The following is a 24,377-nucleotide window of genomic DNA, read 5'->3' as shown; positions in this document are numbered from 1 at the left end:
ATTGCTCCTGTAGTCTGCTCCAGAGTGTCCCCTGTGACTCTCAGGTGGGGACCCTGTAAAAACTAAAACTCCTCAGCATGTGAGGAAACCTGGACTTCCGAAGCAACACCCTGTTCCGTCCCCGACCCCAATGTAACCTGCGTCTTTTCAGTGTAAGTTCAGCTTTCTGGGCCAGGCTAAGTTCATAACTTCCAGATTCAGAGATGTAACTTTCAGCTGATCCAATCTGTCAACATACATACCAAAACAGTTGTCTTTTTTAAATACTTTTTTTTCACCTTAATGTAGTCACTGTTTCTATGTCATGCTTTGACTGAGTGGGAGCATGGTCCAAGTTATGGATATTTCCATGTCAGTAAGAAAGTAACAAATAGTTAAGAACCAAAGGATTATTTATTTTAAAAACAAAAAACTACTGCGGATGCTGGAAATCCAAAACAAAAACAGAATTACCTGGAAAAACTCAGCAGGTCTGGCAGCATTGGCGGAGTAGAAAAGAGTTGACGTTTCGAGTCCTCATTTATTTTGGTTGTTACAGATCAACCGTTAGAGAAGTGAAACTCAGGGGAGTTATGAACTTAGCCTGGCCCAGAAAGCTGAACTTACACTGAAAAGACGCAGGTTACATTGGGGTCGGGGACGGAACAGGGTGTTGCTTTGGAAGTCCAGGTTTCCTCACATGCTGAGGAGTTTTAGTTTTTACAGGGTCCCCACCTGAGAGTCACAGGGGACACTCTTGGAAATGATTGTCAGACAGGTCTGGGATTGAAATTTCAGTTTCCTATAGAGAGTCTGGTACATTGTTATTGTAACAAAAGGAATGTATCTTTACTGATTAGTGTTTTAATTAATCCATTGTTGCTACCATCGTAATTCCGACCTCAAATAAAATTTTTGTCTAGAGTTAATTATAGTAGACAATGGTTGGTACATCTCTACAGAGAAATAATTGAGCAGCGTCAAATGCTGCTTTAACACCAGAGCTACAATGGATGTTATCACAAAGGAAATCAAAATTCATATAGCACAAAAATCAAATTAAATTTAGCTAATAAAAAATTGAAATCAGCATACCCAAATGTTCTTGTAGCTGGTAATTATCTGGTGTCCTATGCTACTGATAATTTTTGCCGATCTATATTCAGTACTACGTCTCCAGAATAATAATTCTCCAGCAACTATTTTCTAAATTTGAAAATTAATAGTATTGAAGGATGCATCTCAGCTGTTAAGGGATCATGCTGGTTCCTGGGCATTGCTGCTTTTTAAAACAAAACAGGAAACATCCGTAGCTTATGTGTGTACAATTGTGAGCCATATGAATCAAGTAATGTACTAAAACCAGTGAAAGAGGCTAATTGCAAACATTGAACTATCTGTGCAGAAGGTGCTTTGAGTCTGTAGCTTCCTTGGGTGATTTGCCTGTGGCTGACTGCACTCCTATATGTTATTGTTTGGTCTCACATTATTATTCTAATACAGTTCAGACTTGCGTAATCCTACAAATATGATGTACCAAAAGAGGAGAGAAGATCAGACTGGATAAATATGATTGATACCTGCGGCTCCACTGTCTGAAAATTATCAAAATGCTTGTCCAACATCCAATATTTGATGAGCAGAAATTTTCTCTAATTAAATATTTGGAACACTAAAGCCATTGCCTTTGGTTCCACTACAAATTCTGTTCCCTAATCTACTGACTCTATCCTTTTCTCTGGCAACTGCTTGAGGCGGAACCAGACTGTTTGCAATCTTGGTGTCATATTTGACTCCAAGATGAGCTTCTGACCACATATCTGCACAATCACTAAGATCATTGATTTGCACCTCTAACACTGCCCATACCTCAACTGATCTGCTGCTGAAACCTTCATCTATTTCAACATACTCCCGGCTGGCCTCCCATATTCTACCCTCCGTAAACTTGAGGTCATCCAAAACTCTGCTTTTCAAGGATACTTAGCTAGAAAGTGTAATAACATAGTAAAATAAGAGCAGAACCTACAAAGTCATATCTTTTTGAACCTCGTTTTCTTGTCTTTGTGCAAAAATAATGACTCCAAATTTTACGCATTGAATTATTGCAAAGAATCTTAACATGTCCTTTAGCAAACACTTACAATCACTGTCACCCACAGTGTATAGCACTCTCAAATCAAACAAATGTTGTAAAATTCATCTTGTTCAACTGTAATATTGCAAAATGCAGTGAAGTTCATCAACAGACCTGTGTTTAGCTCAAAAATCCAGTTAAGAGATCAGAATTCCAGTAATTAATTTATAAAACACATTAAGTATGTGCAGTAGATAACAGGAGCAGAATACAGAAATATACGTCTTTTAAGTTGTACACATACGTTTCCAAAACCACCTCCTTTTTCTTCTTCAGTTCTCTGCCCGAAGGCCAATCCGACCCACAGCGCTGCACCCTCCATCACGGTTAGGACAAGGAGGAAGGTTCCAAATGCACCCCTGCTGGAACAGGGATCGTATCCCGTGTTGTTGCATCACTCTGATCCATACTGGCTGTCCCGCCAACTGAGCCAACCGACTCCCCAAGGAGTCTGAGTTGCTGTGACAACACGCACTTTTACTCATCATCACTTTCTGAAGGGCAATTAGGGATGAGTAATAATTACTGGCCTAGCCAGTGGTGCCCACATCCCATGAAAGAATTTTTAAAAAACGCTGTGATCTGAGACTATGAAAAGTGATGACAGAGGCTCAAATTTTCCTTTCATCACATGGCTGACCAGGAATCTCTCCTGCTCTTACTCTTGTCGTTGGCGAAAGTTGGAAGGATTTGCAGATTGATACTCAATCTGTTTGGCCATGTTATAAACACACCTTCCTTGATTATCAAGTAGTGGAGTGGGACTTTAACTTGGAGCTTCTGGCTCAGAGGCAGGAACGCTACCCACAAGACCTCCTCTCCAAAACTTACCAAAGTATTATTATTTTATATAAATTTACTTACACTTTATGTGTACTGTGTTCATTTGTGCCAAATACCCTGTGGGGTTGCAAAATTGAAATCCAGAACTAGATAGGGGAAAAACAATTGGCCTACTCTTTGTGGCAATCCTGATATTGGAAGTATTTGATGATGGCTCAGTGATGTATAGATAAACCAAGGAGAACCATAGTCAATCTGAGTTAGCCGATCATTTTTGGGAAGGATTCCCACATATCAACACCACCCACTTTTGAAAGTGCTCATGTGTGGCTATTAAGTGAAGACGCACAAGACGATATTTATGGGGAAGCGGGAGGTTGGGTAGAAGTCTGAAAGCAGTCAAAGAACCTATTAAAGGCAGAGGACACTGACGTCGAGCCAAACTTAACATCAGTCATCGTCATTGTTTTGTTCCATTTTCCACCCAGCAGAAAGCAATATTGGCAGCCTTGCCAAGTGGAGTGGGTAAACCGGTGGCATGAGGCTTCATGGTAGGACACTCAGCCATCACACTTGCGTGGCATGTTGGGAGAAGGTTTCCAATATTTTTTAATGAAGTCTTTAACCCCTCGTCTGATCCTCTCCTACCCATCTTGTGAGAGTTAATGTCTAAGCTCACACATGATTGATAGTAAGGTGCTAGAAGGTATCAAGATGCCAGTACTTTCAAGAAAGGAAAAAATTAGCATGATAGAATAAAGGTTTACACTTGAAAAATGAACAGTTGGGCATGGTGCCACATGACTGCTCATGTCTGTGCAACTTTATATTCCAGTATGAATCATACCTTGAAGAGATGATGAATAAGGGAAGAAATGTTTACAGGGAGAAACATTGTGGAAATGTGTGGGTGTATAGTGTAATGTTGGTAACTCCACATTAGATGTTTAACATCAGAGGTGCTAAATTAAGAAAAAATAATTTGCATGTTCTGATTTGGCATACTGTTTGCCAAAGATAAATTTTCCTAAAAGTAACTCGCAGAAAACTGTAAAATTAAGAAACAGGCGAAATAAATGCACAGAGAAATCTTGATTGCGACACTGTGTGCACAGTAATTTTTTTTCTCAACAAAATTTACATTTTCATGGTGCTTTTAATGTAAAGCAGCATTCCAAGATGTTGGTGAATCAGGAGCCAACGTAGGTCAGCGAGTACAAGGGAGAAGGATGAACAGAGTATGGAATGAGTTAGGATATGGGTAGAAGAGTTTCATACAAGTTGAAGTTTATGGACAGTGGGTGAAGATGGGAGGTCAGCTAGGAGATCGTTGGAATAATCAAATCTGAACATTACAAAAGCATTGATGCAGCTTTCAGCAGAATGTAATGGATGAAATTCTTTATGATGGAGAGGGGTCAGAAGCTCCATTCTGGGTCAAATAATGCAACAGTAAAAGGGGATTTAATTGGTGCAGAGTTTGGGGCGAGAGCTGAAGATAATGGCTTATTTAGTATCCCTGATATTTAACTGAAGAAAATGGGTTGGCTGTCAGTCAAACGGGGGAGGGGGTGGGGGAAGTCAAGTGAAAAGTGTAGCTAGGTTTTGCCAGCATACATCTGGTATCTGCCTTTGGATGGTATTACCAAGAGGAGGGGGGTAAAAATAGCCTGTGAGGGGAGGCAGTGGTGTAGCGGTAATGTCACTGGACTCGTAATATGGAGGCCCAGGCTATTGCTCTGGGGATACAGGTTCATACCCCACCACGTAGCTGGCGAAATTTTAAATTCAATTAATAAATCTGGAATAAAAAGCTAGTCTCAGTAATGGTGACCACAAAACTATCATCGATTGTTGTAAAAACATATCTGGTTCACACGTGCCCTTCAGGGACGAAAATGTTGCAATGATCTTAGGAGGCTAACTCCAATGATTTGAAAGGTATCTGTTAAAAGTATGGTTGTAGCAGAAATGTAGTTAATTATTTAACTCTTACTGTTATATTGTGTTTGACTTGTAAACTGAAACTTTTGTTCAAGTTCCTACATAAGGCAAGATCCTGGGTTTTATGAATTGCATGTACAATTTAAGCAATTTTTGCACTGAATGTTGCATATGGCTGTTCTTGTTAGAGTAAATGCAAAATATTTTCAGTAGCAATGAAAATAAAAAAGGAAAGATTTTTCCAGTTTTATTCACTGTAAAATTATTTCTCTGTATAATATTTCATAATTGCTGTAGTACCTAGCTGTAAGTTGCTGGTGTTATTATGTTGTTTGATCTTTATAAAATGCAATGATTTGAGATACTTTACTTGCCTTTCAACGTTTTGAGTGAACCCAAGACTGTTGTGTTATCATTCTGTCATGCTTTTGTCATTGAACAACATGATATGAAGGTGCACAGATAGCATGGATTTAGCTATAATGATAAAACATGTCCTGCCTCAGTTTTGATATTGTATAATGTTAAGGGACAGTATATTTGTAATATACTTATTATTAATGCCAAAGCAATGTTTTCATTCTTCAGAACATGAGAAGCATAGGCTCTGTAAAAGTGCAGACTACATGAATTTGCACTTTAAAGTGAAATGGCTGTACAATGAATATGTCCAAGATCTTCCAGCTATCAAAGGGACTGTACCTGAATATCCAGCGTGAGTATTGTGATGGCCTCTGTGCTTTGGGGGGAAAACCTATATGTTATATTGGGGTGATGATCCCTTTAATAACTAGATTTCTTTGGGAGATGATTTTTGATATAGCACCTTGCTTCTAGTAACTGATCAAGTGACCAAGTTGCCTTGGAGATAAACAATAGAAAAAGAAAAAAAAGTAAGTTAATATGTGTGTGTAAACTGGTTGGCAAGCAGGGAACATTTCTTTCCAGCAGAATTCAGTTGAAATTCTGGGTGCTGGCTAAAAGAGTTTAAAACTCTTGTTAACTCAAGGACTTCACTAACAGTGAGTTGGACTTCTGGGATAGCAAACCTGAGGAGAGAGAGAATATTAGATGCAAAAGTCCAGAGTTAAAGAATTAGAACCAGGAAAGTTCTGACCTGAGGTGGCTACACTTAAGACATTAGCAATGCCTATGTTCAACTGGGAATCTAAAATCATGGGATGATTGGAAGAGATTTGAAGGGAAAACCTTGCCTGCAGTAAGCAGAAAGCCCAAGAAATCTGAATCCTTATACAAATCTTCGAAGCAGTGCTCAGACCAAGTGATTAATCTTCCTATTTGTGTTAAGTATCTGACTTGAGTTTTGGGGGTGTAAGTCAATTGGGTGTAGAAGGAAATCTGAGTTAAGAAGTCTGGTTTAGAGAACTAGTAACTGTGGTGATTGCATTTTTAATATCGTTAACCTAACTGACTATTTAAGGTAGAGTGTAGTTATTTGTATTTATGTTTTTTGATTTTTCTTTAGTAAAATTCTTTAGATTTAAACTGGGAACGTTGTAGCTTCACTGTTTTAGTGAATGCCTGGGTTTTCGGATTTCCAAAAGAAAAATAAAAACATTACTGATCTCTACTGAAATCATAACAGTATTCAGAACCATTAAACCTGCTATGGTTTTTTTTATTATTTATTCTTTATGGGATGTGGGCATCATTGGCAAAGCCAGCATGTATTGCCCATCCCTAATTGCCCTTGGGAAGGTGGTGGTGAGCAGCCTTCCTGAACCGCTACAGGAGGTGGCCATGAAATGGTGGATGCGTTGGTTGTCATCTTCCAAAATTCTGTAGACTCTGGAACAGTTAGCCCAACATCAGTAGTAGGGAAAATGCTAGAGTCTAGTATAAAGGATGCGATAACAGGACACTTAGAAAATATCAATGGGATTAAACAAAGTCAGCATGGATTTATGAAAGGGAAATCATGTTTGACAAACTTGCAGGAGTTTTTTGAGGACATAACCAGTAGAATAGATAAGGGAGAACCAGTGGATGTGGTGTTTTTGGATTTTCAAAAGCGCTTAATAAAGTCCCACATAAGAGGTTAGTGTGAAAAATTAAAGCATGTGGGATTGGGGGTAATAGATTGGTTGACAAGACAGGAGATAGAGAGTAGGAATAAATGGGTCTATTTCAGAGTGGCATGTGGTGACTAATGGGGTACCGTAGGGATAAGTGCTTGGGCCCCAGCTATTCACAATATATATCAATGATTTAGATGAGAGAACCAAATGTAATATTTCCAAGTTTCCAAGCAAATGACACAAAACTAGGTGGGAATATGAGTGAAGAGGAGGATAGACTCATAGACTCACTCATAGACGTTTATGAGTATATCCTCCTCATGGAAGATGTGAAGAGGCTTTATCTTCCTCATGGAGGATGTAAAGAGGCTTTAGGGCAATTTAGACAAGTTGAGTGAGTGGGCAAATACATGGCAGATGCAATGTAATGTGGATAAGTGTGAAGTTATCCACTTCAGTAGGAAAAACAGAATGGCAGAGTATTATTTAAATGGTGATAGATTGGGAAATGTTGATGTACAAAGGGACCTGGATGTCCTTGTCCACTGGTCACTGAAAGCAAGCATGCAGGTGCAGCAAACAGTTAGGAAGGCAAATGGTATGTTGGCCTTCATTGCAAGAGGATTTGAGTACAGGAGCAAGGGTGTCTTACAGCAGCTGTACATGGCCTTGGTGAGGCCGCAACTGGAGTATTGTGTGCAGTTTTGGTCTCCTTACCTAAGAAAGGATATACTTGCCATAGAGCGAAGGTTCACCAGACTGATTCCTGGGATGGCAGGAATGTCGTATGAGGAGAGATTGGGTCGACTAGGCCTGTATTCACTGGAGTTTAGAAGAATGAGGGGAATCTCATTGAAAAGTATAAAATTCTGACAGGGTTGGACAGACTGGATGCAGGGAGGATGTTTCCCCTGGCTAGGGTGTCTAAAACAAGGGGTCACAGTCAGAGGATTTGGAGTAAGCCATACAGGACTGAGATGAGGAGGAACTTCTTCACTCAGAGGGTGGTGAACCTGTGGAATTCTCTACCACAGAAGGCTGTGGAGGCCAAGTCACTGAATATATTTAGGAAGGAAATAGATAGATCTCTAGACACTAAAGGCGTCAAGGTGTATGGGGAAAGAGCACAATTTTGGCATTGAGATAGAGGATCAGCCATGATCATATTGAATGGTGGAGTAGGCCTGAAGGGCCAAATGACCTCCTCCTGCTCCTATTTCCTATGTTTCCATGAATCCATGTGGTGTAGGTACACCCACACTGCTATTGGGAAGTGAATTCAAGGTGACCCAGCGACAGTGACGGAATGGTGATATATTTCCAAGTCAGGATGGTGAGTGGCTTGGAGGGGAACTTCCAGGTGGTGGTGTTCCCATGTATCTGCTGCCCTTATCCTTCTAGGTGGTAGAGGTCACAGGTTTTGAAGGTGCTGTCGAAAGAGTCTTGGTGAGTTGCTGCAGTGCATCGTGTAAATGGTACACATTGCTGCTACTGTGTGTTGGTGGTGGACAGACTAAATGTCTAAGTTGGCGGATGGTGTGTGGATCAGGCGGCTGCTTTGTCCTGGATGGTGTCCAGATTTTTGAGTGTTTTTGGAGCTGTACTCATCCAGGGAAATGGAGTGTAATCCAGCACACTCCTGACTTGTGCCTTGGTATACAGGTTTTGGGAAGTCAGCAGGTGAGTTACTTGCCTCAGAATTCCCCACCACTGACCTGCTCTTGTAGCACAGTATTTATATGGCTGGTTCAGTTATGTTTCTGGTCAATGGTGACCCCTAGGATATTGATGATGTGGAATTCAGGATGATAGTTCCATTGAATGTCAAGGGGCGATGGTTAGATTCTATCTTGTTGGAGATGGTCATTGCCTGGCACTTGTGTGGCATGAATGTCATTTGCCACTCATTAGACCAAGCCTGAATGTTGTCTAGATCTTCTGCATATGGACTTGGACTGCTTCAGTATTTGAGGAGTTGTGAATGGTACTGAGGAATTGTGCAATCATCAGTGAACATCTCCACCTCTGACCTTATGATGGAGGGAAGGTCATTGATGAAGCAGCTGATGATGGTTGGACCTAGGACGCTATCTTGAGGTACTCCTGCAGCGATGTCCTGGGGCTAAGGTGTTTGACCTACAACAACCACCTTCCTTTGTGCTGGGTATGACTCCAACCAGTGAAGATTTTCCCCTTGATTCCCATTGACTCCAGTTTTTATAGGGCTCCCTGATGCCACACTCGGTCAAATATCAAGGGCAGTCACTGTCACCTCACTTCTGGAGTTCAGCTCTTTTGTCCATGTTTGGACCAAAGTTTTAAGGAGGTCAGGAGCCAAGTGGCCCTGGCAGAACTCAAACTGAGCTTTAGTGAGAAGGTTATTGCTGTGTAAATGTTGCTTGATAGCACTGTCGATGTCATCTTCCATCATGTTGCTGGAGCACAAATCTTCAGCACTACTGCTGGGATGTTGTCAGGGCCCAAAGCCTTTGCAGTTTCCAGTTCATTCAGTCATTTCTTGATATCACATGGAGTGAATCACATTGGCTGGAGACTGGCATCTGTGATGCTGGGGATCTCAGGAGGAGTTCAAGATATATCACCCACTCGACCATTGTGGCTGAATATGGTTGCAAATGCTTCAGTCTTGTACTTTGCACTGATGTGCTGGGCTCCCCCATCATTGAGGAGGGGGATATTTGTGAAGCCTCCTCCTCCAGTTAGTTTTTTTAATTGTCCATCAGTATTCACGAGTTGATGTGGCAGGACTTCATGGCCTTGATTTGATCTGTTGGCTGTGGGATCTTTTAGTTCTGTCTATTGCATGCTGCTTCTGCTGCCAATACTGTCATGGGCAGATGCATCTCTGACAGGTAGATTGGTGAGGACAAGTTCTAGTAGTTTCATCCCCCTTGTTGGCTCTCTCACCACCTGCTACAAGACCAAGTTGGCAGATATGTTTTTGAGAACTTGGCCAATTTGGTCAGTCATGCCGCTAAGCCACTCCTAATGATTGATATTGAAGTCCCCCATCCAAAGCACTTTCTATGCCCTTGCCAACTTCAGTGCTTCTTTCAAGTGGTGCTCAACATGGAGGAGCACTCTTTCATCAGCTGAGGAGGTGGTGGAGAGCGCGGTTGGTGATTATCAGTCGGAGATTTCCATGTCTATGTTTGACCTGATGCCACGAGACTTCATAGGGTCTGGAGTCAATGTTGAGGACTCGCAGGGCAATTCCCACCTGACAGTATACCACTGTGCCACCACATCTGTTGCATCTATTTGCCAGTGGAACAGGACATATCCAGGCATGGTGATGGTGTCTCGGACATAGTAAGGTATGATTCATTGAGTATAACTAGGTCAGGCTGCTGCTTGAAAAGCCTGTTCTACAGCTCTCCCAATTTTGGCACAGACCCCTATATGTTAGTATGGAGGACCTGGCAGGGTTGACAGGGCTGGTTTGTCATTGTCAGTTCCGGTGTCAAGGCCGATGCTGGGTGGTCTGTCCGGTTTTGTTTCTTTTTGACTTTTTTGTAGCGGTTAGAAGGGTTGAAATAAACTCCACTGACAGGTTGATTTAAGGCTGTATGTTAAATCTGAATTCATAGTACATGTCTTCAAAAAAATTCTAACTGACACATTGATGACTTTATTAGAAGTTTATTTGCATCTTGGTGACCATATCTGATCTTATTTACTATAGGTGGTTTGAACAATTTGCAATGCAGTGGTTGGATGAGAATGAGGAAGTTTCATTGGAATTCTTACATGGAGCTCTTGAGAGAGATAAAAAGGATGGGGTATGTATCCAGAAGTTATGCATTTTTTAAATTACTCATATTTGGAAAATGGAAAGTTAAATATTTGATGAGGAACCTGACATAAATATAAGGAACCCTCAAGTACACTCTGCTGATATTTGTCTCAGCTGTTTGAACTTGTAGATATATGTCTTCTGCCTTCCCTCCTTTCTGATCGTTTAGTGTATATTTGGTATGGGGCGCAGAACTTGGACGCACCAGCAAGATGTTACCTTGACCTCATCTGACTTTCCAGCTTCAGAGTCAATTGCATACTGCTCTCAAGCCTCTGTTGGGTAGTCCCCTGAAAAAGAGAGATAGTAATGTCATGGCAGACCTCAAGGGACTAGTATTTCAACAGACTGCAGGCAGTCTCCATGCTGCGTGCAAAACAGGCTCTCTTTTGAAAACTATTTTGACTTCCCTTGTTGTGTCTGTGCAAGGCAATGTCCCCTGAGCATTTGCATCAATCCTAGCTATAAAAAGAATTGGGCTGAATTTTCTCACCCTCATGGAAATGGGGTTGGAGGCAGATGGACTAGGAAAATAGGGGGGAGCCACAGCAGGTGGGTTCTCTGGCACATTTCTGCCTCCTGAGGAATTTCCTGGAGTGGGCAGGAAGAAAGTCAGCAGTCCAGTTCAACAGGGCAGGCAGCTTTAACCCCGCTTTTTCTGATGAAGATGGGATTTTCCAGCCATTGGAGTGCCACCTCCCCCACTATCATGTGTGGAGCCTGCCAGCTGTCTAGAGGCAGCCTCCTGGTGACAAGTTGGGCAATGGTGTGGCCTTTGGAGCTGGAGGCTCCATACTCCTGTAAAGGCACCACCAAAACAGAAGGCTGTGCGGCCAAATTCAGTTCTTTGGTGGGGTTTCCACCCCCACACTGGAGTCTGTACTTGCTGTTGGCCTCATCAGTCTTGGCAGAAGAGGTCGGAGAGTGCATTCATGTTGATAAGCTCCTGTGGTCCCCAACCTGCCGGATGCTACTGAGTGTCCATCTCTCCTGGTGGGGCTGCTAGCATAACATAGCTGCGGCCCTTTGAATTGGGCCTCCCGCTTCACTGGTCTGTCCATTGTGCTTAACTGCACTTGCTGTGTCGACTATTGAACATTGGGTGTCTGGGTCAAACAGGTGGTACTTGCATCCAGAAATACATAAATGGTGGAGGTTGCCTTTGCCTGACTTGCATTTAATTTACAAATACCCATGTGGATGGGTGTTTTTTATGCCATTAGGACCAGTATAGACTGAGGAATACATTGTTAATGTTGGTGAAACACTGGTAATTTAACCGAATGCCTCCTCTTCCTTCAATGCACATTTGTGTTCATCACTAGCAGCTGGCCTTTGTCAGACACTACACAATTTGTTCCTGTGTCTGGAAGCATATTGAAAACTCATCCCCAGAAGGAGGGTAAGAAAAGCAAAGGGCGTGTTCTTCTGGGCATTCTTGTTCATCTTCTGCTGGTTGGTTGAAAAGCTGCATCGTTTTTTACCCTGTTGTGATCCTCCAATTTTCTCCCCATTCAGCCTCTTCCTCTGAAGATGGTGTCTTATGTGGGTTACTGTTTCATGAGTCCCATCGGTATTTTGTTCAAGCAGTCATTTTGCTACTTTTGAGCACAGATGGTGAATGGAGGGAAGAATGAAGGTATCACAATTGAGTAATGATATTTGCTATTCAAACCATCTGGCTGGTCCCAAAAGTGAATACCCCTCAATTACTTACGCCCTCAAATGCTTGTTCAATTCTCCTTAAAAATAATCTTCACCACTGCCTGCCTGAGCAGTCTATTCCATATGTTTGTTATAAAAACACACTCAGAGGATGTAATTTTGTCTAAGGCAGGCTTGTCCAACCTTTTCGCGTAAGAGGCCACATTTCAAATTTTCTCACACTTGGCAGGGTGTGATGGTGAGTGGCAATGATCAAATTTTGGGAAGATAAGGTTTGACACAACATTAAACATGAATTTTTTTAAAAAGCTGACATATGAAAATAAACAGCTTGCTGAGAGAAAAAAAACAATAATTTAAAAAATGAGTAATAAACAAAGATGACTATTCGAGTGTGAAAGGGTGAGAATGTGTGTGTCCAGCTCACTCCCGGTCTCTCAGTGCTTAGTCATTCACGCTCGCCCACTGTGAGAGTGTGTGGGAGTGCCTGTTGGTGTGTGTGTGTGCGCCTGTTGGTGTGTGTGTGTTGGGGGGGTGGGGGGGAGTGAGGGCGAATGAGAACCCTGAGACTGGGACTGAGCCAGACACATACACACGCCCCTCCCTCTCACCCCCTCTCTCTCACAAAGACACATACTTACAATTCACTCGCTCAGCCGGCCTCGCACTCGCTCACTCACCATCATTCACTAAATGGGCGGGGGAGTGGAGGGGGGTGGAAGTCAGGTGTGATGAGAGACCTGGAGTGAGACTTAGAGGTGCCCGAACGCAGGTATCTGCCGAGGATGTGCGCCGAAAATCTGGGGAGCACGTGGTGGACCCGGGGGGAATGCAGACTGGACTGCATTGCAGCCTGCAGGCTGAGGGTTGGACAAGCCTGGTCTAAGGTATTCAAGTTTGAAGATGGCACAAAATTGGATGCAGTGGTCAAAGAGCAATATTTCAAGCACGCTCATTTAGTCCAGCTCATTTGGACAGACGAAGGCAGTTGGAATTTAGTACAAATAATCATAAAGTGATAGGATTAGGGTGAAGGAGCAAATGGAGTACATACCACATGGTAGGTAACATGCTTGACGTAACAGGTTGAGAAAAGGATTTGGGGGTTTTGTGGTAAGTTTTTAAATCCAATGATTCAAAGGCAGTAGGGAGTCCAGGAAGCAAATAAAACATTGGAATGTATAGATAGCTGGGGTGTGACTGTCATGTCAGAAAGTCAGCTGATACTAGGGGTGGGTGTCCAAATCCAAGGAAGCAATGCTAAAGGTATATCTGGCCTTGCTAAACCAGCACTCGACATGAGATAGATTTAAGGAGATGAGAAATAGTAAAAGTAAAAATAATAAAGGTAAGAAGTCACTTGTGGGAGTGGTTTATAGGGCCTCTAACAGTAACCACACTGTAGGACGGTGTATACAGGAAGAAAGGGGTTTGTGGGAAAGGTGTGGCAATAATCATGGGCAATTTTAATCTACACATTGATTAAACAAATCAGCTTGGCAAAGGTAGCCTAGATGATGAGTTCATTTGAGTGTTTTTAGGACAGTGTCTTAGATTGGCACATTTTAGCACCAACCAGAGAGCAGGTTATACTAGGTCTGGTATTATGCACTGAGACTGGATTAATTACTGACATCATAGTGAAGACACCCCTAGGTAGCGGTGATCATAATATTATTGAATTTCACACCGGTTTGAGGGAGAGAGGAGTGGATCTAAGACTAGTGTTTCAAACTTAATAAGAGCAATTATGAGGACATGATGACAGAACTGGCTAAAGTGAACTGGGAAATTTGGTTACGGGATAGTCAGTAGAGTTGTGGTGGCAGACATTTAAGGAACTATTTCAGAACACTTAGAAAAGGTACATTCCAATGAGAAAGAAAGACTCTAAGGGAAGACACACCATCTGTGGCTAGCCAAAGAAGTTAAAGATAGTAAATTTAAAGAAAAAGCATATAATTCTGCAAAGTGGCAGGTTAGAAGATTAGACAGAATATAAAGGACAGTAAAGAATCACTGAAAGATTAATAAGGGGGAGAAATTAGAGTATGGCAGAAAGCTAGCTAGAAATATAAAAGCAGATAGTAAGGGTTACTATCAGTAGCAACACAAGTGATATTCACCACTAACAGGATGCTGCTGTCAAGCCAAAAAGACGTCCTGCCTATCACACAAATAATTAATGTGGTATATGAATTTCAGTGCCAGTGTGATGCTAGATATTTAGGCCGTACATCCTAAAGACTGGTGGATTGTATCAAACAGCATGTCCCTTCCAATGCTCACAAAGGATGAGGTACAGACTGTACCAAGCCAGCCTGTGTTTCAAAATTCAAAATATAGTGTCCAACATTAGATGTGATTCCATTGGACAACAGTGTGCTAAGAATTAGGCTGACAACCAATTTAAGATTGTCAGTCGGGCTCACAGTGTACTGGAAGCTACATATATTAATACAGAGAGCCCTGTTCTTTGCAGACAGAAAGAACATGTACACACATTGCATCTGTTTCAGTTAAACAAAATAAGTGACAACCATTCGTTGGTTAATTCCTCAGGGCAATGCCTTGACCAATCAGAGTCATAAAATGCTTGGCAGTTAACTGTCAGTCACCATAAACTGGTGTATATTCCAAGGCAACACCTCTACCAATCAGGGTCCACCTGCCAAGCAATCAGCACTCTTCTCATGCAACATAAATTTGTTGATTTCCCTTACATTCTATTCTTGTGAATTGTCCTGATGGAGTGCAAGATGAAAAGCTTCGACAAAATGCCTCTTTTTTCAGCAATACTCAAGTTCAGTACTACCGAATGACAATTCCAGAAATAATCGTGAATCAGGAGGTGAAAGGGAGGGAGGAACTTAAAACAATTGCAATCACCAGGGAAATGGTAGAGAAAGTTATTAGAACTAAAAGCTGACAAGTCCTCAGGTCCTGATGGACTTCATTCTACAGTCTTAAAGGAAGTGGCTGCTGAGATAGTTGATACATTGGTTTTAATTGTCAAAAATATTCGAGCTTCTGGAAAGATCCCATCAGATTGGAAAATAGCAAATGTGACTCCTCTATTCAAGAAAGGAAGGAGACAGAAAGCGGGGAACTGTAAGCCAGTTAGCCTAATATCTGTCATAGGCAAATTGCTGGAATCTATTATAAAGGAGGCTATAGTGGGGCACTTAGAAAATCTCAGTGCAATCAAGCAGAGTCAACATGGTCTCGAGAAAGAGGAATCATGTTTGACTAATTTACAGGAGTTCTTTGAGGAAGTAGCAAGCAATGTGGATGTGCTGTACTTAGATTTCCAGAAGGCAATTTGACAAGGTGCTACATCAGAGGTTCCTACATAAGATAAGAGCTCATGGTGTAGGGGGTAACATATTAGCATGGATAGAGGGTTGGGTAGGGATAAATGGATCTTTTTCAGGTTGGCAAGATGTGATGAGTGGAATGCCACAGGGATCAATGCTGGGGCCTCAAATATTTGCAATTTATATCAATGACTTGGATGAAGGGACCGAATGTATGGTTGCTAAACTTGCTGATGACACAAAGAAAGGAAAGTAAGTTGTCAAGAGGACATGAAGAGTCTGCGCCTGCAAAGGGACATGGATAGATTAAGTGAGTGGACAAAAATTAGGCGGATGGCATATAATATGGGAAAATGGGAACGTGTCTACTTTGTTAGGAAGAATAGAAAAGCAGTATATTATTTAAATAGAGAGAAATTGCAGAACTCTGAGCTACAGAAGGACCTGGGTGTCCTGGCACATGAATCAGGAAAGGTTAGTATGCAGGTACAGCAAACGATTAGGGAGGCAAATGGAATGTTGTTTATTGCAGGGGAATGGAATATAAACATAGCATGTTTTGCTACAGTTGTACAGGGCATACTGTATACAGTTTTTGTCCCTTTAAGAAAGGATATAAATGTGTTTAGTTGAATGATACCTGGGATGGGGGTGGTGGGGTGCAGGGGGTTATCTTACGAGGAAAGGTTAGATGGGCTGGGCCTGTACCCATTGGAGTTCAGAAGAATGAGAGGCGATCTTATTGAAACATATTAGATCCTGAGGGACTCAACAGGTCGGATGCTGAAAGGATGTTTCCCCTTATGGGAGAGACTATATCTAGGGGGGACACAGTTTAAAAATAAGGCATCTCCCATTTAAGACAGGAGATGAAAATAATTTATTTTTCTCTCTGAGGGTTGTGAATCTTTGGAACTTTCTTCCCCAGAGAGCGGTGGAGGCAGGGTCAATGATATTTTTAAGGCAGCGGTAGATTGCTTCTTGACTAACAAAGGAGTCAAAGGTTATCGGGGGGAGGCAGAATGTGTGGTTGAGGCCACAATCAGATCAGCCATGATATTGAATGGCAGACCAGGCTCGAGGGGCTGAGTGGCCTACTTCTGCTCCTGATTCGTATGTTTATATTTACTATGGAGCTTCGCTCACTTTGGAAAAGGGGATTAGTGGGGCCTGATGTAAGCCATAGAGTCATAGAGGCCTACAGCACAGAAAAAGACCCTTCGGTCCATCGAGTCTATGCCAGTCAAGCAAGTACCTAACTATTCTAATCCCATTTTCCAGCACTAGGCCCATAGCCTTGTATGCCATGGCATTGCAAGTGCACATCCAAATACTTCTTAAATGTTATGAGGGATTCGGCCTCTGCCACCCTTTCAGGCAGTGAGTTCCAGATTCCCACCATCCCCTGGGTGAAAAAATTCTTCCTCACATCTCCTCTAAATCCCTTACCTTAAAACTATGCCCCCTGGTTATTGATCCCTCCACCAAGGGGAAAAGTTCCTTCCTGACTACCCTATCTATGCCCCTCATAATTTTATATACCTCAATCATGTCCCCCCTCAATCTCCTCTGCTCCAAGGAAAATAACCCTAGTCTATCCAATCTCTCCTCATAACTAAAACTCTCCAGCCCAGGCAACATCCTGGTAAACCTCCTCTTCACTCTCTCTAGTGCAATCACATCCTTCCTATAATGCGGATTCTAGAACTGCATGTAATACTCTAGCTGTGGCCTAACCAGCGTTTTATACAGTTCCAGCATAACCTCCCTGCTCTTATATTCTATGCCTCGGTTAATAAAGGCAAGTATCCCATATGCCTTCTTAACCACCTTATCTACCTGTCCCGCTACCTTAAGGGACCGGTGGACATGCACACCAAGGTCCCTCTAACCCTCAGTACTTCCCAGGGTCCTACCATTCATCATGTATTTCCCATGCCTTGTTTGTCCTGCCCAAGTGCATCACCTCACATTTATCCGGATTAAATTCCATTTGCCACTGATCAGACCATCTGACCAGCCCATTTATATCCTCCTTTAATCTAAGGCCATCCTCCTCACTATTTACCACCTCACCAATTTTCGTGTCATCCGTGAACTTACTGATCAACCTCCCTACATTCAAGTCTAAATCGTTTATATATACCACAAACAGCAAGGGACCCAACACTGATCCCTGTGGAACCCCACTGGTCACAGGCATCCAGTCACAAAAACACCCCTCGACCATCTCCCTTTGTTTCCTGCCACTCAGCCAATTCTGGATCCAATTTGCCAAATTGCCTTGGATCCCATGGGCTGTTACCTTCGTTATCAGTCTCCCATGCGGGGCCTTATCAAAAACCTTGCTGAAGTCCAAGTAGACTACGTCAAATGCATTGCTCTCATCTACAAACCTGGTTACCTCTTCGAAAAATTCAATCAAATTGGTCAGACATGACCTCCCCTTAACAAAACCATGCCCTTGATTAATCCTTGCCTCTCCAAGTGTCGATTAATTCTGTCCCTCAGAATTGCTTCCAATAGTTTCCCCACCACTGAGGTTAGACTAAATGGCCTGTAGTTCCCTGGTTTATCCTTTCCTCCCTTGTTGAATAATGGTACCACGTTGGCTGTCCTCCAGTCCTCTGGTACCTCCCCTGTGGCCAGAGAAGTATTGAACATTATTGCTAGTGCCCCTGCTATCTCCTCCCTTGCCTCACTCAACAGCCTGGGATACATTTCATCCGGGCCTGGAGATTTATCTACTTTTAAGCCTGCCAGACCACTTAGAACCTCTTCCCTTTCTCTGCTAATTTCTTTAATTATATCACAGTCCTTCTGCCTGATTTCCATGCCCATGTCATCCCTCTCACTTGTGAACACCGACACAAAGCATTCATTTAGAACCCAACCTACGTCTTCCGGCCCCACACACAAATTACCACTATAGTCCTCAATGGGCCCTACTCTTTCCCTAGTTATCCTCTTACTCTTAATGTACTTGTAAAATAACTTTGGATTTTCCTTTATTTTACCTGCCAATGTTTTTTCATGCCCCCTTTTTGCTCTCCTAATTTCTTTTTTAAGTTCTCCCCTACACATTCTATACTCCTCTAGGGCTTCCGCTGTTTTGAGCCCTCAGTATCTGCCATAAGCCTCCCTTTTTCTCTTTATCCAATCCTCTATGTCCCTCAACATCCAGGGTTCCCTGGATTTGTTAGTCTTTTTATCTCTGCTGGAGTATGTTGGCCCTGTACTCTCCCTATTTCCTTCTCGAATGAGTCCCACTGCTCTGACAAAGATTTACCTAAAAGTAACTACTCCCAGTCCAAATCTGGCCAAATCATATCTGATCTTATTAAAATCAGCCTTCCCCCAATTTAGAACTCTGATGCCTGGCCCAACCTTGTCCTTTTCCATAACAACCCTGAATCTAAAGGAGTTACGATCACTATCTGCAAAATGCTCCCCCACTGATACCTCTACCACTTGCCCGGCATCATTTCCTAAAATCAAGTCCAGGACCGCCCCCTCTCTTGTAGGACCTTCTACGTACTGGCTTAAAAAGTTCTCCTGGATGCATTTTAAGAATTCCGTTCCCTCTAAACCTATCACAAAATGACTAACCCAGTTAATGTTGGGGAAGTTGAAATCCCCCACTGTTAGTACCCTATTATTTTTATACTTCTCTGAAATTTGCCTACATATCTGCTCTTCTATTTCTCTCTGACTGTTTGGGGGCCTATAGTACACTCCCAGCAATTTGATTTTTGTTTTTCAGTTCTACCCTTATGGCTTCATTTGAGGAGCCTTCTAAGATGTCATCCCTCTTACTGCTGTAATTGATTCCTTGATCAATATTACAATCCCCCCTCCTCTTTTACCTCCTTCCCTGTCTCACCTGAAGACCTTATATCCTGGAATATTGAGCTGCCAACCCTGCTCCTCTCTCAACCATGTCTCTGAGACAGCAATGATATCATACTTCCATGTGTTAAATTGTGCCCTCAACTCATCTGCCTTGTTTGTCAGACTCCTTGCATTAAAATAAATACCATCCAACCTTGCCAAACTCCCTTGTGCCATAACTGGCCGATAATTTCTATGCCTTCCAGACTCACTTGCTCTCTCTTCTAATTTTGGCTGTGCATCTCCCCCTCCTGAACCTCCTCTCGGGACCCCATCCCCCTGCCAAGTAAGTTTAAATCCTCCCCAACAGCACTAGCAAACCTCCCCGCAAGGATGTTGGGAGCCATTCATGTTCAGGTGCAACCTGTCCACCTTGTACATGTCCCACCGCCCCCAGGAACGGTCCCAATGTCCCAGAAAGCTAAAGCCCTCCCTCCAGGACCATCTCTCCAGCCACGCATTCATCTGGACTAACCTCCTATTTCTATACTCACTAGCGCGTGGCACTGGAAGTAATTCAGAGATTACTACCTTTGAGGTCCTGTTTTTTAATCTGCTTCCTAAATTCTGCTTGCAGGACCTCAACCCTCTTTCTACCTATGCCATTGGTACCAATATGTACCATGATCCCTGTCTGTTTGCCCTGCAGCCGTTCAGTGACACCCTTGACCCTGGCACCAGGGAGGCAACATACCATCCAGGAGTCACGTCTATGGCCGCAGAAACGCCTGTCTGTTCCTCTTACTAACAAGTCCCCTACCACTATTGCTGTTCCCCTCTTTTTCCTCCCCTACCCCCATGCAGCTGAGCCACTCACAGTGCCGTGAGCGTGGCTGCATTCCCCAGAAGAACTGTCACTCTCACCCTTTTCCAACACAGATAAACGGTTCTCGAGCGAGATGCACCCTGGAGATTTCCTGACTACCTACCTGACACCTTTCTTCTGACTGATGGTCACCCATTCCCTTTCCGTCTGCACTTCTGTAAGCTGTGGGGTGACCACATCTAAAAATGTGCTGTTCACGAAACACTCAGCCTCACGGATGCACCTCAGTGCCTCCAGCTGCCACTCAAGCTCCGAAACTCAGAGCTCAAGTAGCTGCAGCTGGTGGCATTTTCTGCACACGTGGTCGGTCAGAGCGCAAGGAGCGTCTAGGACTTCCCACATGTTGCAGGCGGTACATAACATGGGACTGAGCTGCCCTGCCATGCCTCTAGTTGAAAAAAACCCTTACTTTAAGTTAAAAACAATAAAAAACGTTAAATTATTTATGTACTTTAAATAAAAACTAGAACTCTTACCTTTCCTTAGCCTAATCTGTTTTAAACTGGAGAAAAACGGGAGAAAAAACTGGAGAAAAGCACTCACCCACTGCTCACCAATCAGCTCTTATCTTTGTGCTGATGTCACTTTTTGAAGCTTCCCTGCACTTGTGCTGGCTCTGATCTCTCCGCTGCTCTCTTGCGCTGTCTTGTGATGTCACTCTTGTTATTTTCAACAAGAACTGACTGCAGGACACTCTTTCCAGACTGCTTCACCATGGTAAACAAAAACAGAATTACCTGGAAAAACTCAGCAGGTCTGGCAGCATCGGCGGAGAAGAAATCAGTTAACGTTTCAAGCCTTCATGGCCCTTCGGCAGAACTGAAGCATAGTTAGAAGAAGGGAGAAATATAAATTGGTTTAAGGTGGGTTGGCGGGGGTGGGGAGAGACACATTGAGGGTGTGGTGATTGTGGAGATGAGCAGATAATCAAAAGATGTCACAGCCAAAAGGGTCAAAGAGGTGTCGAAGGTGGTGACATTTGTCTGAGAAAAGTGCTAATTAAGAATGGAAGACAGGATATTCAAAGTACAGCTCTAGTGGGGGTGGGGTGGAAAGACTAACAAGGTTTTAGTTTAGATTTAAAAATAATGGAAATAGGTGGGTAAAGAAGAATCTATATAAATTATTGAAAAAAAAAAGGAGGGGGGTGGGGAAGAAACGGGGTGGGGATGGGGGGAGGGGGAGTTTAATATCTAAAGTTGTTGAATTCAGTATTCAGCCCAGAAGGCTGTAAAGTGCCTAGTCGGAAGATGAGGTGCTGTTCCTCCAGTTTGCGTTGGGCTTCACTGGAACAATGCAGCAAGCCAAGGACAGACATGTGGGCAAGAGAACAGGGTGGAGTGTTAAAATGGCAAGCGACAGGGAGGTTTGGGTCTTTCTTGCGGACAGACCGCAGGTGTTCCGCAAAACGGTCGCCCAGTTTGCGTTTGGTCTCTCCAATGTTATATTTCTCCCTTCTTCTAACTATGCTTCAGTTCTGCCGAAGGGCCATGAAGGCTCGAAACGTTAACTGATTTCTTCTCCGCCGATGCTGCCAGACCTGCTGAGTTTTTCCAGGTAATTCTGTTTTTGTTTTGGATTTCCAGCATCCGCAGTAGCTTCTAGCTTTTTGTTTTTATTTTTGCTTCACCATGGTGCTGACTGTAGGAAACTTTTCCCAGGCTTTTTTTTTTTGAAAAATATACTTTATTCATAAAATATCTGGAAGAACATTCCAAACTATTTCAAAATCACCATCACATAAGTACAATCAGATTCAACTTTTACACATGTATCACAAGGTGCATCAGTACAATCAATGAATGTTACAATCATTTCAATATGGTCAATGCAGACAATCAGACAAAGGTACTGGAGTTATCAACATACATCATGTTGCACTCTGAGGTGCTTCAATACAATTATAATACAATTAGTATTCAATGCATACATTCATTTTGAGCTGTACAGCCCAAGGGGCTCTCAACAATTCCCAGTCCCTCAGTGCACTGTGGCAGAAAGGTCTTAGACAGCGACCTTTCCCCATTGCGCCTTTGCGGCAGCTGCCCCAAGCTTTAGTGCGTCCCTCAGCACGTAGTCCTGGACTTTGGAATGTGCCAGTCTGCAACACTCAGTCGGGGACAACTCATTGCGCTGGAAGACCAGCAAGTTTTGGGCAGACCAAAGAGCGTCTTTCACCGAGTTGATGATCCTCCAGCTGCAGTTGATGTTTGTCTCGGTGTGTGTCCCTGGGAACAGTCCGTAGAGCACAGATTCCTGTGTCACAGAACTGCCCGGGATGAACCTCGACAGACACCACTGCATCTCTCTCCAGACCTTATTTGCAAAGGCACAATCCACAAGGAGGTGAACAACGGTCTCGTCCCCACCACATCCACCTCGAGGGCAACATGCAGAGGGGGTGAGACTCCTGGCGTGTTGGAAGGATCTGACAGGGAGGACCTTTCTCACCACCAGCCAAGCTGTGTCTTGGTGCTTGTTGGAAAGTTATGGCGATGAGGCATTCTGTCAAATGACTTTGACAGTCTACTCGGGGAACCATCCCACAGGATCCACCCTCTCCTTTTCCCGCAGGGCCTCTAAGACATTACGTGCTGACCACTGCCTGATCGACTTGTGGTCAAAGGTGTTTCTCTGCATAAATTTTTCCACGAGGGACAGGTGGTATGGCACGGTCCAACTACTTGGAGCGTTCTGTGGCAGCATGGCCAGACCCATCCTTCGCAACACCAGGGACAGGTAGAACCTCAGCACGTAGTGACACTTGGTGTTTGCGTACCGAGGGTCTACGCACAGCTTGATGCAGCCGCACACAAAGGTGGCCATCAGTATGAGGGCGATGTTGGGCACGCTTTTTCCCGGTTTATCTAGAGGCTTGTACATCGCGTCCCTGCGGACACGATCCATTTTCGACCTCCAGAGAAAGCGAAAGATGGCTCAGGTGATCACCATCGTGCAGGAGTCTGGAATGGGCCAGACCTGCGCCACGTACAGCAACAGCGAGAGTGCCTCACACCTGATGACGAGGTTCTTACCCGCAATGGAGAGGGAGCGTCGCTCCCACATGCCCAGTTTTCTTTTCACCATAGACACTCGCTCCTTCCAGTTTCTAACACATGCCCCGGTCCCTCCGAACCATATCCCCAGCACCTTCAGGCCGTCAGCCCTGACGGTGAAGGGGACAAAGGATCGGTCAACCCAGTTCCCAAGGAACATGGCCTCGCTCTTCCCATGATTTACCTTGGTTCCCGAGGCCAGTTCGAACTGGTCGCAGATGTGGATCAGTCTGCGCACCGACAGCGGATCCGAGCAGAAGATGGCCACATCGTCCATGTACAGGGAGGCTTTGACCTGAGTGCCTCCACTGCCTGGGATCGTCACTCCTCTTATGCCCGGAACCTTCCTGATGGACTCAGCAAAGGGTTCTATGCAACACACAAAAAGGACAGGGGAGAGAGGGCAGCCCTGCCTGATTCCAGATTTAATCGGAAAGCTTCTGATTCCCACCCATTGATTGAGACTGCGCTACTGATGTTAGTGTAGAGCAGTTGGATCCAATTGCGAATTCCCTCCCCAAACCCCATTTTGGAGAGCACATCCACCATGTAGGTGTGCGATATTCTGTCAAAGGCCTTCTCCTGATCCAGGCTGATGAGGCAGGTGTCCACACCCCTGTCCTGCACATAGGCAATCGTATCCCTGAGCAGCGCGAGGCTGTCAGAGATCTTCCTGCCTGGCACAGTGCAGGTCTGGTCAGGGTGGATCACCAATTCCAGAGCGGACTTGACCCGATTGGCAATGACCTTGGACAGAATCTTATAGTCCACATTCAACTGTGAAATGGGTCGCCAATTTCTAATTTCCTCCCTTTCCCCCTTGTGCTTGTAGATGAGGGTGATGATGCCTTTCCTCATGGATTCTGACATGCTGCCGGCCAGGAGCATACTCTCGTACACTTCTAGCAGGTCTGGGCCGATCC

At 43.7% G+C, this 24,377-nt stretch overlaps 1 protein-coding gene across 3 annotated transcripts in view; it reads left to right on the top strand.

Moving 5' to 3' along the window:
* Positions 1-24,377, top strand: part of unc13bb (unc-13 homolog Bb (C. elegans)) — a 754,941-nt gene that overhangs the window by 644,838 nt on the left and 85,726 nt on the right. For all 3 annotated transcript variants that reach the window (XM_078550332.1, XM_078550323.1, XM_078550314.1), the window contains 2 exons: positions 5,432-5,558; positions 10,589-10,685. In XM_078550332.1, coding sequence (XP_078406458.1) covers positions 5,432-5,558; positions 10,589-10,685 — 224 coding nt within the window. The remainder of the gene's footprint in view (positions 1-5,431; positions 5,559-10,588; positions 10,686-24,377) is intronic.

The sequence above is a fragment of the Cetorhinus maximus genome, chromosome 1, assembly GCF_964194155.1.
Source record: "Cetorhinus maximus chromosome 1, sCetMax3.hap1.1, whole genome shotgun sequence".
In the NCBI taxonomy this organism is placed as follows: domain Eukaryota; kingdom Metazoa; phylum Chordata; class Chondrichthyes; order Lamniformes; family Cetorhinidae; genus Cetorhinus; species Cetorhinus maximus.
This window is presented reverse-complemented; position numbering and strand designations above follow the sequence as displayed.